Genomic DNA, 18,822 nt, shown 5'->3' on the forward strand with positions numbered 1-18,822 from the left:
ACCAGTTGCTATGACATGCACTGACCACCAGGGGACAGACAGCAGTCAACCAGTCGCTATGACATGCATTGATCACCAGGGGGCAGATGCTCCGACCGGCAGGTTAGATTGCTACTGGGGCCTGGCTGATCAGGACTGAGCAAGATGGGCCAGACACACCCTGGATCCCTCTCACAGTCCCTCCCTGGCTGGCCAACCTCCCGCATCCCTCCTCAGCCCCGATCATGTACCGGTGGGGTCCCTCGGCCTGGCCTGTGCCCTCTTGCAATCCCGGACCTCTCAGGGGATGTTGGAGAGCCAGTTTCGGCCCAATCCTGCAGGCCAAGCTGAGGGACCCCACTGGTGCACAATTTTGTGCACGGGCCTCTAGTTTTAATATGAAGTCTTCTCTCTTCTTTCCACCCAAACTGATACCTAGAAAGTCTGAAAAAGAGGAGGAAGCCAATAGACCAAGAGACTGATAGTGTAAACAGCTACAGGAAGAATTATTGCTTCCATTTGTTTAAGGTAACCAAAGCTATGTACACAGAATCATAGCAATGAAAGGGCTTCAGAAAGGTTCTCTATAGTTCCTTTTCTGGTTTCCAGATTTCAAGTGATTGGCTACAGCTGCTACTATATAGTTAGACACAATGATTTTCAGAGAATAAATTTTTATCAGTTCTGGAGATTTGAATAATTCAGATAGATAAGATTTCTTTATTCTGAAATGGCTAAAGTAAAAATACCAGCATCAGTAAGAACTTGGGGTCTCCTCTCCTCCATTACTTAGCCAGACCCTGCCCATCATTAGACGGATCAAGTTGAAAGGAATTAGAGATTATTTCTTCCAACAACTACACTACCTATATACTCCCCTGAGGGTCATCTCTAGACTACAGGTCAGGGGCCTGGTGAGGATCAACCTCACCCATGGTTACCAAATGAAGCCATGACCTAATCATTAATAATGGGTACCAGTGAATAAATTAGGACACACCCAGGAAAAGCGACACTCATTCTTGAGCTGTCATTTATTTGTACAATTTTGTACAAACCGATGATCATTTCTCTGGTGCATCAGTTTGGCCAGCTCAACCAAACATGTTAGCACCACTTTGTAGATCTCTTTAATAAGTCAAGGCCAAAGTTCCCTTATTTCCATCTTTCCTTTGGTTCAGTAGGGATAATAGGGAGGTGGGGAAGGCTATAAATCACTTTACTCTAAAACCTCAGAAAATAAAATAATTGGGCCATCTCATAAGATTCCAACATCAGTGACTCACTCACTACTTTAGGGGGATCTAGGAAACACAAGGGACTCAGAGATAAGCCCTTGCTTAGAACTCTGAAAAAGACCTTTCTAAAATGCCAAGGCCAAATGTTCCCCTAGAGAAGAGCAGGGTCTAAGCATATAGGTCCTCATTTTCCTCCCCTTCTTTACCTATGCTCCTCTTTTCACAACATTCAGCCAGAGACTTGTCCCTCAGGCCCCTCAAGGGTCAGGATACCACTCTCATTTCTCACTAACTTATTACTTCTCTTTTTGTCAATTTAATTTGCTTCAACAAAGCCCTCCAAGAATGACTATGTTTTCAACTCAAAAGGTAAAAGCAACCTGGTCAGGGTTTTTTTTTTTATGCCTTAGTCTAAAAGCAACTTATCAATCATGCTACAAAGTGGTCCTCAATGGCACTTGGGGCTATAGAACAGGACAATGCTCCCCAATCTAGTCTATCAGGAAATTCTGATAGTTTTTCCTTCAAAGTATATCTAGATTACAACCATTATTGCCTCGGTTCATGCCACTATCACCACACAACTATATAATGTGACACTTTTGCTAGTTCTCCTCATTTCTATGCTTGGCAGTCTCGTTCCTACCGTCTATCTTCAACTCAGTAGCTGCAGTGATCCTGTTAAAATAAGTTGGATCATGTCATTCCTCTGCTCAGAATTCTCTAATGGCTCTCTAGTTCACTCACCATAAGAACCCATGACTAGACACCCTGTGTCCCACTTACCTCTATGACTTCAACCCCTACATACTCACCCCCCTCCCTCACTCTGCATCAACACATTGATTTCCTTGTTGTTTCTCATATACACTAGGCACATTTTAACTTTAGAACCTTTGCACTGATTTTACCTGAAATGTTCTTCCCCCAGATTTCTGCATGGCTAACTCCCTCACCACTTTGAGGATTTGCTCAAATGTGATCTTCTCAATGAGGCAGGCCTATACTAAATATCATCAAAAACTGCATTTCCCTGATCCCCCCTCCCCCAATACCACTTCCTGTCCCCCTTATTCTGCTCTACTTTTCCTTTTCCATGGTACTTATAACTTTTTAAACATATATATAATTTATTGTGTCTATTGTTCACTGTCTGTTTTCCCTTCTAGAATGTAAGCTCCATGTTGGCAGGGCTCTTTTGTTCCTCTGTTGTACTCCAAGCCTATAGAATGGTGCTGATCATATAGTAGGTTTTCAGTAAATATTTGATAAATAAATGAAAAGATGTGAATGTATTAGAGAATTAGACCATGGGATATAAGCATGCAGGGAAAAATGCAGTCTCTATTAATGGGCTCCATCATCCAATATGTGGATTATCCAAGTGTTTCTCTTTCTCCATCTTTCTGCTGTCAGTTTTGAATGTTTCATTTTCTTCCTTTCTTTCTTTAAAGTATTTTTACTATGGTAAGAGCAGAGAAATAAAGGGACTAAAATCCTACCTATCCTTCATGGTCCTCTGAAGTGCTAATGCCATGAAAATTTTACTGATACCCACCATCTCAAGCCCTCCTTAATCATCCTTTTTATGGGCCTTGGAACTCATTTTTAAATTTAGAGTACCATACATATGTACCCTTTTTTCATCTCCCTTAGATTGGAAGTTCTTTGAGGGCAAGAAAATGTTTATCTTTCAATTGCTCATAGGGCTTTGCATAATATGTCTTATATAAGGATACCCAATAAACAAACAAATTGAAATAAATGCCCTCATCATTTTCTCTGGAACAAGGCTTGAAGGAGAAGGCTAAGGCTATTATAGTGGAACCTCAGTTCTTGAACTTAATTAGTTCCGGAAGGCTGTTCAAGAATTGATTTGCTGGAGAAACCAAGTTGACGGCATAGGTGAACACCTATACTGCTGCCTCGCATAACAATTTCAAAACTACAACTAAAAGACAAAGCAGACATCATCCAGAACCACCGGAAAGCCGGCTGAGTGGAAATTCTACAACTAGAAGGAAAAAGAAAAGGACACTGAGACGCAGGAGCGGCGGAGGGCAGAGGTGCGGAGACACGGAGGGGTGTGCGCGCGAGAGGAAAGGCCGGGCGGCTGAATACACGGCTGGCTTTCTCGAACCGGAGCGAAACAAAGGCTCCCCATAGCGCTGAAATCCAGTCCCGGGCGAGACTCGGGGAACCCAGACACATATGGGGAGAAACTGGACTGTCTGGCAGTGGGCAGGACGTGAGAGCACTCTCAGAGGTGTGTGCAGCCATAGCTGCGGGGCACTGAGACCCAGAGGAACTGCGGAAGACAGAGGTGCGGAGATGCAGAGACGTGAGGAAAGGCTGGGCGGCTGGATACGCGGCTGCCTTGATCGTTCCGGAGGGAAACAGGGCCTCCCGACTGCACCGTACTCCAGTTCCGGGTGAGACTTTGGGTACCTACACTCACTTGGGGAGAAAATGGACTGTCTGGCAGCGGGAAAAGCTCAAGAGCAGCTTTCTCTCAGAGGTGCGTGCAGCCCTTGCCGCGGGGCACAGAGACCCAGGGGAACTGCGGAAGACAGAGGTGAAGAGGCGCGCGCGTAGAGAGGGCTCGGGCAGTTGAACGCGTGGCTGCCTTTCTCGTTCCAGAGGGAAACAAAGCCTCCTGACTACACGTACTCCAGTTCCGGGTGAGACTTTGGGTACCCACACTCATTCGGGGAGAAACTGGACTGTCTGGCAGCAGGCAAAACTCGAGAGCAACGTTCTCTCAGAGGTGCGTGCAGCCATTGCCGTGGGACACTGAAACCCAAGCCTCTTAGTGCGGGGCTGACGGGAAACCAAGGCTGCCTGCTCCGCCCTGAGACCCCACCCATCCAAACTGAGCACAGAAGCTCTCCCAGTGTAGACATAGCGGATCCTCACAGACAATTGGCCTGGAGGTCAACTCCACCCAGTGATACCAAACAACAATCAAGGCTTAACTACAACAAGACTGTGCAGCCCATAAAGGGGTGCACCAAGAGTGTCCACCTCAGGTAACTGGGGAGGCTGAGCCACTGGGCCCAAAGGACACCTCGCACACAAAGCCACTCCATCAACTCAGGGAAGCAGCTAAAATGCGGAGACAAAGAGGCAGATCACAAATGAAAGAAATGGAGGAAAGCAGAAGACTGGATATAGAGTTCAAAACCACATTTATAAGGTTACTCAAGAATCTGCTAAAAACCTCTGAGGAACTTAGTGAGACCTTTAAAGATCTTAATGAGAATGCCAAAAAAAATGGAAAAGGACCAGTCAGAAATTAAGCATACACTATCTGAAATAAAGAATATACAGAAATTCAACAGTAGATCAAAGGACCCCAAGAATCAAACCAAAGATTTGAAAAATGAGGAAACAAAAAACACCCAACCAGAAAAACAAAAAGAAAAAAGAATCCAGAAATATGAAGATAGTGTAAGAAACCTCTGGGACAACTTTAAGCGTACCAACATCCGAATTATTGGGGTGCCAGAAGAGGAGAGAGAGCAAATATTGAAAACCTATTAGAAGAAATAATGACAGAAAACTTTCCCTGTCTGGTGAAAGAAATAGACTTACAAGTCCAGGAAGCGCACAGAACCCCAAACAAAAGGAATCCAAAGAGGACCACACCAAGACACATCATAATTAAAAGGCCAAGAGCAAAAGACAAAGAGAGAATCTTGAAAGCAGCAAGAGAAAAACAGTTAGTTACCTACAAGGGAGTACCCATACAACTGTCAGCTGATTTCTCAACAGAAACTATGCAGGCCAGAAGGGAGTGGCAAGAAATATTCAAAGTGATGAACAGCAAGAACCTACAACCAAGTTTACTCTACCCAGCAAAGCTATCATTTAGAATTAATTGAAGGTCAGATAAAGAGCTTCACAGACAAGAAAAAACTAAAGGAGTTCATCACCACCAAACCAGAATTATATGAAATGCTGAAAGGTATTCTTTAAGAAGAGGAAGAAGAAGAAAAAGGTAAAGATAAAAATTATGAACAACAAATACATGTCTATCAACAAGTGAATCTAAAAATCAAGTGAATAAAAAAATCTGATGAACAGAATAAACTGGTGAATATAATAGAATCAGGGGCAAAGAAAGGGAGTGGACTGACAATTCTCAGGGGAAAGGGGGTGTGAGGGGTTCGGGAAGAGATTGGACAAAAATCTTACACCTATGGATGAAGACAGTGGCGGGGGGTTAGGGCATGGGGTGGGATGGGGAATCAGGTGGAAGGGAGCTACAGGGGGAAAAAGAGGAACAATTGTAATAATCTGAACAATAAAGATTAAAAAAAAAGAAGAAGAATTGATTTGCTGCCCTGACTGGTTTGGCTCAGTGGATAGAGCATCGGCCTGCGGAATGAAGGGTCCCAGGTTCGATTTCGGTCAAGGGCATGTACCTTGGTTGCAGGCACATCCCCAGTAGGAGGTATGCAGGAGGCAGCTGATCGATGTTTCTCTCTCATCAATGTTTCTAACTCTCTATCCCTCTCCTTTCCTCTCTGTAAAAAAATCAATAATATATATATATTTTTAAAAAGAATTGATGTGCTAAAAAACTGAATCATTTTTTTCCCATTAGAAATAGTGTAAATGGGATTAATCTATTCTAGACCCCCAAATGATTGTTTTAACCTTTCTTAATTGCCCGTGATCATTGTTTCATCAGCACTTTCACACCCTTTGCAACATAACATTAGCACTCTTTTTTTGTTGTTGTTAATCCTTACTCGAGGATATTTTTTTCCATTGATTGTTAAAGAGAGTGGAAGGGAGGGGGAGATATATATATAGAGAGAGAAATATCAATGGGTGCCTCCCACATGCACCTGACCAGGGCCAGGGATTGAGCCTGCAACTGAGGTATGTGCCCTTGACTGGAATCAAACCTGGGACTTTCAGCTCGTGGGACGACGCTCTAACCACTGAGAAAAGTGGCTAGGGCAACATTGGCACTCTTGATGGCCTCTTTATGTTTTAAAATTTCCTTTTTTAAGCTCTAATGTTGTTCTCACATCTTTCCTTTTCACTTTGCTGTTATCACTAACCTTCTTAGGACCTAGAGAGTGACTTACTATACAATCCTATATAATAAAAGGCTAATATGCAAATAGACCAAACAGTGGAACAACCAGAACAACTGAACAACCAGTCACTTTGACGTGTGCTGACCACGAGGTGGCGTGTGTGGAACATGGCAGGCATCAGCCGCAGCAGGATGGTGGAGCAGGTGAGTGGGGGTGCCAGACCAAGGCGGGGCACCAATCGCCATCATTGGGATGAGCCTCTGGTGGTTACTGAAAATTCTTTGCTCCTGTGCAACACGGTTCCCCCGGCGCTCACACCTGCTGCTGGCGCTGGCCTTGCTTACACCTGCTGCCGGTGCCAGAGTCGCTGCTCATACCCACTGCCAGAGCCAGCCCTGCCTGCACCCGCTGCTGGTGCCCAGCGCCAGTCCCGATTGCTCAGCACCATCAGCAGGTGAGAGCGGCGGCTGCCAGCCCTGACCACCCCTGAGGGCTTCTCTACCTCCCTCTGCTCCTGAATGGCGATCGGGACAGCAGCCGCCACTCGCACCTGCTGCTGGCACCAGCCCCAATCACTCCGCACCGTCAGCAGGTGCGAGCAGGGCCGGTGCTGTCAGCACATAGGAGTGGCGGCAGCGGGAGCGGGAGCGGGAGCGGGGCTGCCGGCAGACAGGGGACCAAGGGCCACGGTTGGGAGGGGCTGGGCGGGGGCGCAGAGGATGGGCTAAGACCTGCCCCCGTGCCTACTGCAGCCTCTCGGCCCACAGTTCCTTTCAAGGTGCACGAATTCGTGCACTGAGCCCCATTTAATAATAATAAGCACCAACAAAAGCAAAAAAACCCACAAAAAAACAAAAATATCCACAGCACAATTTCATGAGATGTTAACAATGCAAGGTTTAGCGGTAAACTGAGTCATACTCACACATTTTCTCCTTTGTTTGACAAGTAACTGATCATATCAGCATGAAAGTGTTGCTGGGTAGAGAACCAAAGTGTTGTTCAACAACCGAGACATTCTTTCATGAACAACTTGGTTGAGAACTGAATTGTTTGAGATGGGAGATATTTGAGAACCAAGGTTTGACTGTATCTACCAAAATGAGGTTTGATAAGTACCTGTTGAGACAATCTATTTCATTCCTGAATCCACTGGTAGAATTAAGAATTTATAGTTATAGCTCTGGCCAGTGTGGCTCAGTTGGCTGAGTTTCATCCCATGCACTGAAAGGTCTCTGGTTCTATTCCTGGTCAAGGAGGGCATGTACCTAAGTTTCAGGTTCAATCCCTGATTGGGGTGCATATGGGGAGACATCCGATTGATGTTACTCTCTCACACTGATGTTTCTCTCTCTCTCTTCCTCTCTCTCTCTCTCAAATTAATAAGAACATTTTTTTAAAGGAAAGAATATACAGCTATAAGAGTCAAGGGACTAATTCTTTTCTTTGCTATCATTCAAAGAGTTTTCTAAACATCCTTTTAGCCATTCCAAAAGGCCTGAGTGAACAATCCTAAGGTCTCCAAGTTTCAAACCATAAAGAGAAGTACAATCAGCGTACTGACAAGACAGAAAGAGCAGTGACTATCTCCTGGGGATCATGAGCCACTTAAGAGTTAAGAAAAGCCAGATGGGGACAGGCAGTGTTGTCAGTAAAGCTCAAGGCGCCCATAGACAGCAATGCTTAATTGCATCAATTAGGCTAAGTTCTTCTTTCATCATCTGTACTTCACATGTGCTTGCAACCAACTACTTGTACCAATTAAAACCAGTTGTTCTTCTAATTACATGGGGAAAATCAGGTGCCCAGGCCTAACTCATTGAGAGTCAATGCAGGTGTAGAAAAAGGAGGAGACAGAGCATGCACACATAGGCAGGCCTCTGAAAATGCATTTACAGCTATTTCCAGCATACTTCATCAGCCTACTGGCAGTGCGGGTAGCTGCAGTGACTTGGCAATGAAACTGCATGTCTACCCCCTCCATTCAGGGAAAAATTTGTCATATAACTTCCCCCCTCTTAAGCTACATAGTCAAAAGCAACCTTCATGCAAAAACAATATAACCGACCATTCTGGAGGGCACCAGAGGGGGAATAAATGATGATGGAAAAATATGTTATTAAAAAAAGGGGGGGGGGGGCCTTGGCCAGTGTGACTGACTTAGTTGGAGTGTCCTTCCATACACCAAAAAGTGGTGGGTTGGATCCCAGATCGGGCGCGCTCTCTCTCTCTCTCTTTCTCTCTCTGAGAAATCAATAAAAAAGAAATAACACTCATTGAATGGCTACTGAGTACCCTCACAATATCCCTAAGAAGGTAGATATTACTATTGTTATTGTTAACCTTCTTATTTTACAGAGAAAGAAACAGAAGTTTGGCCCTGGCCAGTGGGGCTCGGTTGGTTGAGTATCATTCCATGCACTGAAAGATTGCCGATTCCATTCATGGTCAGGGCACATGCCCAGGTTGCTGGCTCCATCCCTGGTAGCCAATCGATATTTCTCTCACATCAATGATCCTCTCCCCCCCCCCCACCTCTTCCTTTCTCTCTCTCTCTCCCTTTCTCTCTCTCTCTTCCTCTCTCAAAAAAATAACACACACACACACACACACACACACACACACACACACACACACAAAACCTATTTAAAAAAACAAACAGAAGCTTGGCAAGATTAAGTAACTTTTCCAAAATCTCCAACTAGAAGATGAATGGATCAGGAATTTAAATCCAGGCCTACCAACTCAATTACATTCTGCCTCTTTCCATAAACAGTAAGGTCTTAGTGTGGAGGCATGTCTCAGGGGAAGCAACACTATTTGTGAAAATCCTAAGCCCTTTCCAACAAGAACTAGGAGAATGGGAAGGAGAAGGTAATATGAATATTTTCTAGAGACACCCACCTCCACCACATGTTACCAAATCCATTATGTCCATACTTAAGTTACCAGGGAGAAAATACTTTGGAAATTATGGTTCTACTAGGGGCCCAGTGCACGAATTCATGCACCTTAAAAGGAACTGTGGGCCACAAGGCTGTGGTGGGCACAGGGGCAGGTCTTGGCCCATCCTCTGCACCCCCACCTGGCCCCTCCTGCCATGGCCCCGGTCCCCTGTCTGCCAGCAGCCCCGCTCCCGCCACCACCGCTCACATGTGCTGATGGCACGGAGTGACTGGGGCTGGCGCCATCAGTGGGTGCAAGCAGTGGCTCCGGCGATGGCAGCGGGTGTGAGCAGCGCCAGCGCCAGCAGCAAGTGTGAGCGCTGGGCAGGACTGTGGTGCACGGGAGCAAAGAATTTTCAGTAACCACCAGAGGCTCGCCCAGATGACGGGAACCAGCACCCCACCCTGGTCTGGCGTCCCCACTCACCTGTTCCACCATCCTGCCGTGTCCAATGCCTGCCATGTTCTGCGCTCTGCCACCTGCTGCTGACACCTGCTATGTTCTGTGCACGCCCCCTGGTGGTCAGTGCACATCATAGCGACAGGTTGTTTGGTTGTTCCACCATTTGGTCTATTTGCATATTAGGGTTTTATATATAGAGATGGGCACTGGTCTTATTTTACATAACAATAACAATATCTTACATTTGAAAGCACACAATTTTCAGAAAGCTTCTAAGTCTATTAAATCATCTCATGAGCCCGGCCAACATGGCTCAGTGTCTGAACGTTGAACTATGAGCCAGGAGGTCATGGCTCGATTCCCAGTTGGGGAACTTGCCCAGGTTGCAGGCTCAATCCCCAGTATGGGGTGTGCAGGAGGCAGCCCATCAAGGATTCTCTCTCATCATTGATGTTTCTCTCTCTTTCTCCTTCCCCCTCTCCCTTCCTCTCTGAAATCAATAAAAATATATTAAAATGAATAAATAAACAAATATTTTTAAAAAATCATCTCATGATTTGGGGTGGTAGGTGCAGAGGCAATTTTATAGAAGAAACTGAGGCTCAGACAATTGTTGTTACATAATTTGCCTCAAATGGATCACTGGATCAGCTACTTAGAGGCAGCACTGGACATGAAACCAGGTATGGTTTTAAGCCAAATGCTCCTTCCAATACACCAGTGACTCTATACTTAACCGCAGGTCTATTTCTTTTCTTTTCAGAATTATCACAGAAAAACAGATGCTCTTCCTATGTTCTGCAGAGGTGTAAAACATACTCTGATGGGCTTTTTTGTCACAGTAAAATCACCAGTACTAGTCCTCCTCTAATTTTTAAAGGTTTTTAGAAATGAGTTACTTTGTGACATTAACTAAAAAATCAAGTCTAATCTTGCCAGTAACAAGTTTTACAATGGATTTATATCCTACATCTCAAAATGATGTTCTCAGCCCACTAGGAAGCCTGATGAGAATTACTTAGCCAATTCATTGTCAGTGTTGTTTATATAATGAATAAATTTCATCTCTCTGGAGTTTGTGTAGCAAAAAAATTTCCTCAGTGATTGTCAGTTTTTCTGAACAGAAGAGCGAAGAAGAAAAAGATGCCCTTGCTTTGGCTCACACTCAGGACTTCTCTCCATCTAGCTCTCACAGCATTTGGCATACACTGTGAAGCACACAGCAGGCATTCAATAAATGCTGATTGCTTGTCATGTGATTACGCCACACGGAATATAACAGCAAACCAACTTCAGACTGTCTTAGTATCTCACGTTCAACTGGCATGCATAGAGAGCTAGTTCAGCCTCATTCCATATTTGTTTAAATCAAAGAGGCAGTAGATTAGATTAGAAATCTCCCGACAGACTTTTGGTCCTTTAAGCATTCTAAGCTAGAATCCAAGAACCACATCTAGCCCTTATATGTTATGTTTAACTTGCTGAACTTTGCCAAATATTTTTTGAACTATGAATTACCAAGGTTTAAAAATAGAGAGATTACATAGAAAAATAAGAAGTGCTCAGTATCCCCAAAGCCAGGTTGAAGGGTAGGGCTGAAAACAGGATGAACTGAAAGCCTACATAAAGAGCAATTTCACCATCACACCCTTCCCTCAGGAAACTACCCCTTCCCCACACAAAAGCAGAGGCCTGCGGGTTGCCAACTGAAAGAGATTTTGGACTGGGAATAGACACAGATGGGAGAATGGGGATTAAACAAAAATCTGTCTAGATATGAGATCCATAGTTCTATTCCCCTATTTGGCTCTTGGTACCATAGTTCAACTACTAGGTAAATATCCTCTTGATAGGAAATCAAAGATTCTTACATGGAGAAACTGGCTAATTTCAGTAGTAGAAAGCCAATGAACAATGGACAAAATTTAAAACTTAAAATATTATGTTTATGTTATCGGAAGAAAAAGAAACTTGCATTTTTAAAAAAAGCTTTGTAATATTATTTGATTTAAAATGTATGTACCTGTATTACTTTGATAATAAAAGTACTTAACTCTAAAAATAGTAAAAAGTAAAATAACATGAAAAAAGAACAAGGAAGGATAGAAAAAAAAATTTTTTTTTAATGTGGGTTAGAATAGTAGCAGGAAGACTGAATCCCCAAACGAGCCTCGGTTGCTAAAAATAATCCAAAAAAGTACTTTAGTTACTTGCAAAGTAAGATGATGATCAAAGAGACAGCCTCACTGTGACAGACTGATGATGCAAAGTTGAAGTACAGAAAAAACAAACACCTCAACTACCAGTTAGTGAATCTAACAAGAGAAATAATTATAAGTTACTGTCCTTTTGTACAATAAAACCCAAGCACCAAATAAAAGATATGATCCAGGACCAACCACACAGCCCATGAAGAAACTATGGGGTTTCTAGCCAACTCTAAGTATGAGTGGATCATGGGTTCTGTGACCTTCAAAAACAGCTTTTGTGATCGTGTGTACTTTCTGAAGCACCATGTAGCAAGAAGACTAAGTTTTTCTCTGTTCTAGTCAGACTATATCTGTTGAACTTATTCATTATTCAGTTAATCCTTAAACAGAGGTAGAACAAATCTAGAGGAAAGAAATGAGTACATCCAAGAAATCGGTATCATTTCGTTGAGGTGCTGCTAAATAAACCTGGGGGTGCTATCTCTGGAGGAGATAGAGAAGGGGACATGAGAGCCACCTTCAAATGAGTAAAAGGCTCTGAGGAGGAAGGATGATAATAAGGCCCTTCTCAGTAAGCCACATTCAAAAGATTGCAGAGGGATGCAGAGTAAGGCTTCCAGAAAACTTTCTCATCACTGGAGTTACCTCGGGGCAACAAGCACCCTATCATGGTGGGCATCTTAACAGAGGTTTAAGTTATGCCTCAATAAAAGTGTACTTTAATATATACTCTTTATATGTAACGTATAACTCAAAAAAAATGATTGTGGGGTTGGGTATGTAAACAGAAAATTTTGTAGATCCCTGATCGGGGCCAAATATCCATGCAATACTTGAGCACCTTTTATGTTTTTATTTTTATTAAGAAAATTTTATTTCTATTGTGATTTATTCTTTGACCATGGCTATTTACTTATTTTTCTTATTTTTTTTTCATTGAGGATTTTAAAAAAAGATATGGAATCAAATATAAAACGTATAGCTTAATGAAGTTTCATAAGGTGAATACCCTTATAACCAACACCCAGGTCAAGAAATGGAATTTTTCTGGCCATTCATTCAGAGGCCCCTACATGCCTCATTGCAATTACAACCCCTTCGTTCCCCCATTATTATTTAATGGATAATAATATAACCATTATCCTGACTTCTATATTAATCACTTCTCCGCATTTAAAAATAATTTTATTTACCCAGGTGTGCATTCCTAAATACTTTAATTTTGCCTGTGGTGTTTTTGTTTTTAGGTCTCTTATGTTTCTTAACAATAGGTTTCTTCCTATCCATCCTTCTTTTCCCATTAGAATGTATTTGTTGAAGAACATGGGTCTGAGAATTTCTGACAGTTTGGATTTTGTGAGTTGTATCCTCACAATACAGTATAATATACTCCTCTGACCTCTATACTTCCTGCAAAGCAAAAGGTGGATCCTGAGGTCTGTTCAGATTTGGGTGGTTTTATTTTGCAAGACTATGGGTAGTATTGTTCTTTCATCCAGAGGCTCATGTCTAATTGCCTTTCCTTTTGTAATGTTAGTTGTTGTTGATGTTCGATATTTAGATATATTAATTCATTAAGGGCTTCTAAGTCATTATATTAAAATTTTATAATTTTTTAAAATGTCTGTTTTACCTACATTTTTGAAGGATTATTTTCCGTAGATATAGAATTCTGGTCAGCTGGCTTTAATTCTTTAAGCACTTTATTTATTTACTAGGAGCCCAGCGCGATATTCGAAATCACGTGGCACTTCCCACCCTCGAGTCACCGGTCCGGCCCTGTCTCGCTCCCCGGGCCCCGCAGCAGCCGCAGCCGCGACCGCTGCTGGTCCAGCCCTGCCTCCCTCTCTGGCCCTTGAAGCAGCTGCGGCCACTGCTGATCAGGCCCTCCCCCAGTGCAGGCGCACGGGGGCCCCTGCCACCCTGCCCCGGATGCTGTGCGTGCAACCTCCTCCTGTCTGGTCGACCCATTATGGCATCCCAGTTAATTAGCATATTTCTCTATTTTATATATATATATATTACTGATTTAGACATTTTCTCAGGCTGCTTTTGGGCTTCTCATTATCTTTTGCTTTCAATAGCTGGGCTTATGATGTGCGTAGGTGTGTTGTATTTATCCTATTTGTCATTACTGAGTTTCTTGAATCTAAGAATTGGCATATTTCATTTGTTTTGGAAAATTAATTTAGCTATTATATCTTCATATATTGTTTTTGCTCATTTTCTCTCTTATTCTTCTGGAACATCAACTTCATATATATCACATCATCTGTGTTCCACTTGTTTCTTATGCTCTCTGTCCTGCTCTTTACATTCTCTTTTCTCATTGTCCTATGGTTTGGTTATCTTTTTTTGGGGGGTGAGGGAGGTTATCTTTTATTGATCTGTCTTCTATTCACCAAACCTGCCCTCTGGAAGTTAAACTCATCCAAAAATTCTTAATTTTAGACATTTCAGTTTTAGAATATCTATAAGATTATTTTCCTAAATAGATTCCAATTTTGTTGAAATTCTCCATATATTCATCCATTTTGTCCATCTTTTCTATTTTCTTTATCATATCTATAATATTTGAAGTCACTGTCAGTTAATTTAAATATCTGCATAAAATTGTGGGTTGGCTTATATTAATTTTTTTCCCTCTCTTGATTATTAGCCACATTTTCTTGGCTCATAATTTTTTACTGTATACTGGACATTGAGTATAAAAGAACCATAAGACTGTTATGGTGCCCTGGCCAGTGTGGCTCAGTTGGTTGAAGTGTCATCCTACCTGTGCACCAGAAGGTCGTGGGTATGTGGAATCTGAAGTCTAACATGTTCTTTTTTTAAAAAAAATATTACATCATTCCTTTTTCTTCCTTTAAATAATATTTACATTTTATCCCCTAAAATTTCAACCTAATTTATTTTTATGAGAACTCTATTATAGTTTCACCAACAAATTAAAATTTTTCTTTATTTACTATGGCTATAAGGTTCTAAGTGTTAAAGTTTTTGTCTTGGATTTGATTTACCATTACAATTATTACTGGAACACAAGTGATCAAAACAAATATGCTTTTAATGGATTCCTTTAAACCAGCGGTGCCTATGCAATCCTTGGAAAGTCCAGGTACCATTTTCCAGACTTAATATTGGAATGCTAAATCAGCTATCAGTTTCCACCAACCCAGAGATTACATAATCATCTACTCACAGAGTTAGCCCAACAGTGGGCCATATCCTAAGTTAGAAGAGAAATCAACAGGGGGAGGAAAATATTGCAATACTAGAAGCCCAGCGCATGAAATCGCGTGGCCCCGCCCACCCGCACAACCTCGCTGTGCTCACAGCCCTGCCCACCTGCGCGTGCCCACCCACCACTGCACTCACAGCCCCACCCACCCGCGCCGGTCTTTGGGTCTTTGGTCATTACAGCATTAAGGCCACAGGCCTTTTATAATACAGACTATTGCTAATTCTTTCCCCTTTCTCTGTTTATACAAACATGAAAAAGATTCCAGAGAACATCCTGGGGAAAGAGGATTATCCACTTTCTATTTTGACATATTGACTTAATAATGAAAAGTTTTTCAAAATCTAATAAAAGATACAATTAAGCCCAAAGTGTATTCACCAATTAATCAATTTAGAACATATGGGGCCAGGAACATTGCTTTTGGTTCAGATAGATGACGCTGTCCCTTCTGGTTGTGTTTCAAAGGTAAGCTGCTTTACTCATGCTTTCCAAATTCCAGAAGGGGAAAAAGGCCTTTTGCAATATGTTTAGTAACTAAACCACAGCAACAAGAGTTATACCAAAGGGGTCCTCAACAAGTTTTGAAAGGCAAATGTTTGTTAATTTAGCAACAGGCAAGCCAATAACTTCCCTAAACTGAGCACTAGATACACCTGTGCAATATACATTGGGCATAGTCCTGTATAATTTTCCTAATGGCCATTTTCCAGTTTGATGCCATGTATAACCCAAAACAGATGGCTACATTAAGCTGTCCTGAGAATAAAAAAATATATACACTTTCTACCAGTAGGAAGCAACCAGTGTAACAGGTAACTGAGCATGTAAGGTCACTATTATCAAGAATGAAGAATGATTCATGCTATTTGAAATCTTAGCTGGCCTAGATCCCAATTTATGGAAAGCTGTAGTTGTTTGTTTTTTTCAGAATACATCTAGAACAAATGCAGAAATATTCCTCCTAATTTCTTTGATGTCTGGCATCAGCCAAACCTCAGGGAATGCACTTGTCAGTCAATAAAGAAAATATCACTTTAGTTGAAATTACCAGGGAGGCCAAAGACAAAGAAGAGGCCTTAACAAGTATTCGTAGAGTAATAAGCACGAACATGCAGATGGATAATAAAGGAAAAGCATGTGAAAACAAGATAAAAATATTCTATCTTGCTTTGTGAAATAGGAGAGAGACAAATGGACAAAGAGGAGGTCTACGAAGTCTAAAGAAAAGTTCTTAGGAGTAAAAAGATTTGAGCATCATTATGTCAGATATGTATGAAGGTTATAGTTAAGTCTGGCTTCTAATTTTTATTTTATAATTTCCTTTGGTCACTTTTCTGATAAGCTTTTATTATGTTAAAAGAGAAATACCTTCCTCTAAAGTTACAGATCTGTCCTTTCAGGGCATAGCATACCAAAAGTCAGTAGAGCCAACATCAGCAGCAGGTTTATACTAGGGACTCACCTGCTTCTGGATCTGCAGGAATTCTCCACATGTACAGGTTGAAGTCATCAGAGCCTGAAAGGATATACTGTTGGGACAAAAAAAGTATTTATATATATCAATTGATTGTTAATCTATAATGATAAAAGCATAATATGCTAATTAGACCTGACATCCTTCCAGATGAAGCGGCGGTGGGCGGGGACCGAGCCCCTTGCACAAATTTTGTGCATCAGGTCTCTAGTATATATCTATATTTATCTTCTTAAATACCAAAAGATTCTTTGAAAATAAACAAGACAAGTGAAGATATATTCAAAAGGCACCACACAGCAAAACCCTCTTAAAAGTATTTGCAAATCAAAAGGCTCCTTGATTAAAACTCAGCAACAACCAACCAACCTGATTCAAAATGGGCAATGGTCTTGACCAGACATTTCTACAATGAAAAATATACAAATGGACAATAAACACATGAAAAGATGGTCAACATCATTACTCATTAGGGAAATAAATATCAATACCACAATGAGATACCACTTCACACCCATTAGGATGGCTATTACCAAAAAAACAAACAGAAAACAAGTGTTGGCAAGGATGTAGAGAAATTGGAACTCTTGTGCACTGCTGGTGGAAACATAATGGTGCACCTACTGTGGAACATAATATGGCAATTCCTCAAAAAGTTAAACATATAACTATCATATGACCCAGCAATTTCACTCCTAGGTGTGTGTGTGTGTGTGTGTGTGTGTGTGTGTGTGTGTGTGTATCCTATCTAATAAAAGGGTAATATGCAAATTGACCATCACTCCAACACACAAGATGGCTGCCCCCATGTGGTCAAAGATGGCCGCCCCCATGTGGACACAAGATGGCTGCCACAAGGTGGCCTGCAGGGGAGGGCAGTTGTGGGCGATTAGACCAGCAAGGGAGGGCAGTTAGGGGCGACCAGGCCTGCAGGGGAGGGCAATTGGGAGGGACCAGGCCTGCAAGGGGAGGGCAGTTGGTGGCGACTAGCCCAGCAGGGAAGGGCAATTAGGGGCTACTAGGCTGGCAAGAGAGGGCAGTTAGGGGTGACCAGGTCGGCAGGGGAGGGCAGTTAGGGGCGACCAGGTCGGCAGGGGAGGGCAGTTAGGGGCGACCAGGCCAGCAGGGGACGGCAGTTAAGCATCAATCAGGCTGGCAGGGGAGTGGTTAAGGGGTGATCAGGCTGGCAGGCAGAAGCGGTTAGGGGCAATCAGGCAGGCAAGCAGGCGAGCAGTTGGGAGTCAGCAGTCCTGGATTTTGAGAGGGCTGTCCGACTGCCCATTTAGGCCTGAACCCATCAGGATCGGGCCTAAACGGGCAGTCGGACATCCCTTGAGGGGTCCCAGATTGGAAAGGGTGCAGGCTGGGCTGAGGGACATATACACCCCACCCTCGTGCATGAATTTCGTGCACCGGGCCTCTAGTGTGTATGTGTGTGTGTGTGTGTGTGTGTGTAAATGAAAGCAGAGACTTGAGATATCTGTATACCAATGTTCATAGAAGAATGTTTACAATAGCCAAAAAGTGGAAACAACCCAAATGTCCATCAACAAATGAATGGATAAACAAAATGTGATATATACATACAATGGTATATTATTCAACCTCAAAAAAGAAGGGAAATTCTGACACATATTACAACATGGGTGAATCTTGAAGACATACTAAAGGAACGAAGCCATACAGAAAAGCAAATATTGTATGATTCAACTTATATGAGGTACCTAGCTAAATTCAGAGACAGAAAGAATGGTAGATGCCAAGGGAGGAATGGAAAGCTATGTTTAATGGTATGGACTTTAAGTTTAGAAAGAAGAAAAAATTCTGAGATGGATAGTGTACAGTTCTGTGGCATTAAGTGCATTTACACATATGTACACTTAAAATGGTTATAATGGTAAGTTTTATGTTATGTATATTTTACCACAATTTTTAAAATGTTTAAATGCAGAATAAAATTTAGGAGCTTTTATGCAAGGCCAAGCATCCTGAACTTCCCTGCTGTCAGCTGACATCTTTGAGCAGGAAGTCATTGCCAACTCAGCCACAAGTTAGTGCCAGGGGCATACGCAATCCCCTTTTATGTGGCAGTTTCAAACAGTTTAATCTCAAAAATGGTGGGCCCACTGTGGAATAATATACACTAAGCTAGATGTATTCTAATTAGGACTCAGAAAAGCACTGTCTAACAGCAACCAATGAGCAATTCTGAGAGCTTATTTATTTCCAAAGATTAACAAAAGTGTTCTACTTTAAGTTGAGGTCAGCATTACTA

The 18,822-nt window shown here is 42.3% G+C and overlaps 1 protein-coding gene across 4 annotated transcripts in view; it reads right to left on the reverse strand.

Moving 5' to 3' along the window:
- DCAF5 (DDB1 and CUL4 associated factor 5) overlaps nucleotides 1-18,822 on the reverse strand; it is a 108,587-nt gene that overhangs the window by 15,056 nt on the left and 74,709 nt on the right. For all 4 annotated transcript variants that reach the window (XM_079767506.1, XM_079767505.1, XM_079767504.1 and 1 more), the window contains exon 7: nucleotides 16,536-16,602. In XM_079767506.1, coding sequence (XP_079623632.1) covers nucleotides 16,536-16,602 — 67 coding nt within the window. The remainder of the gene's footprint in view (nucleotides 1-16,535; nucleotides 16,603-18,822) is intronic.

This window comes from Cnephaeus nilssonii (genome assembly GCF_951640355.1).
Source record: "Cnephaeus nilssonii genome assembly, chromosome: 4".
Taxonomy (NCBI): Eukaryota; Metazoa; Chordata; class Mammalia; order Chiroptera; family Vespertilionidae; genus Cnephaeus; species Cnephaeus nilssonii.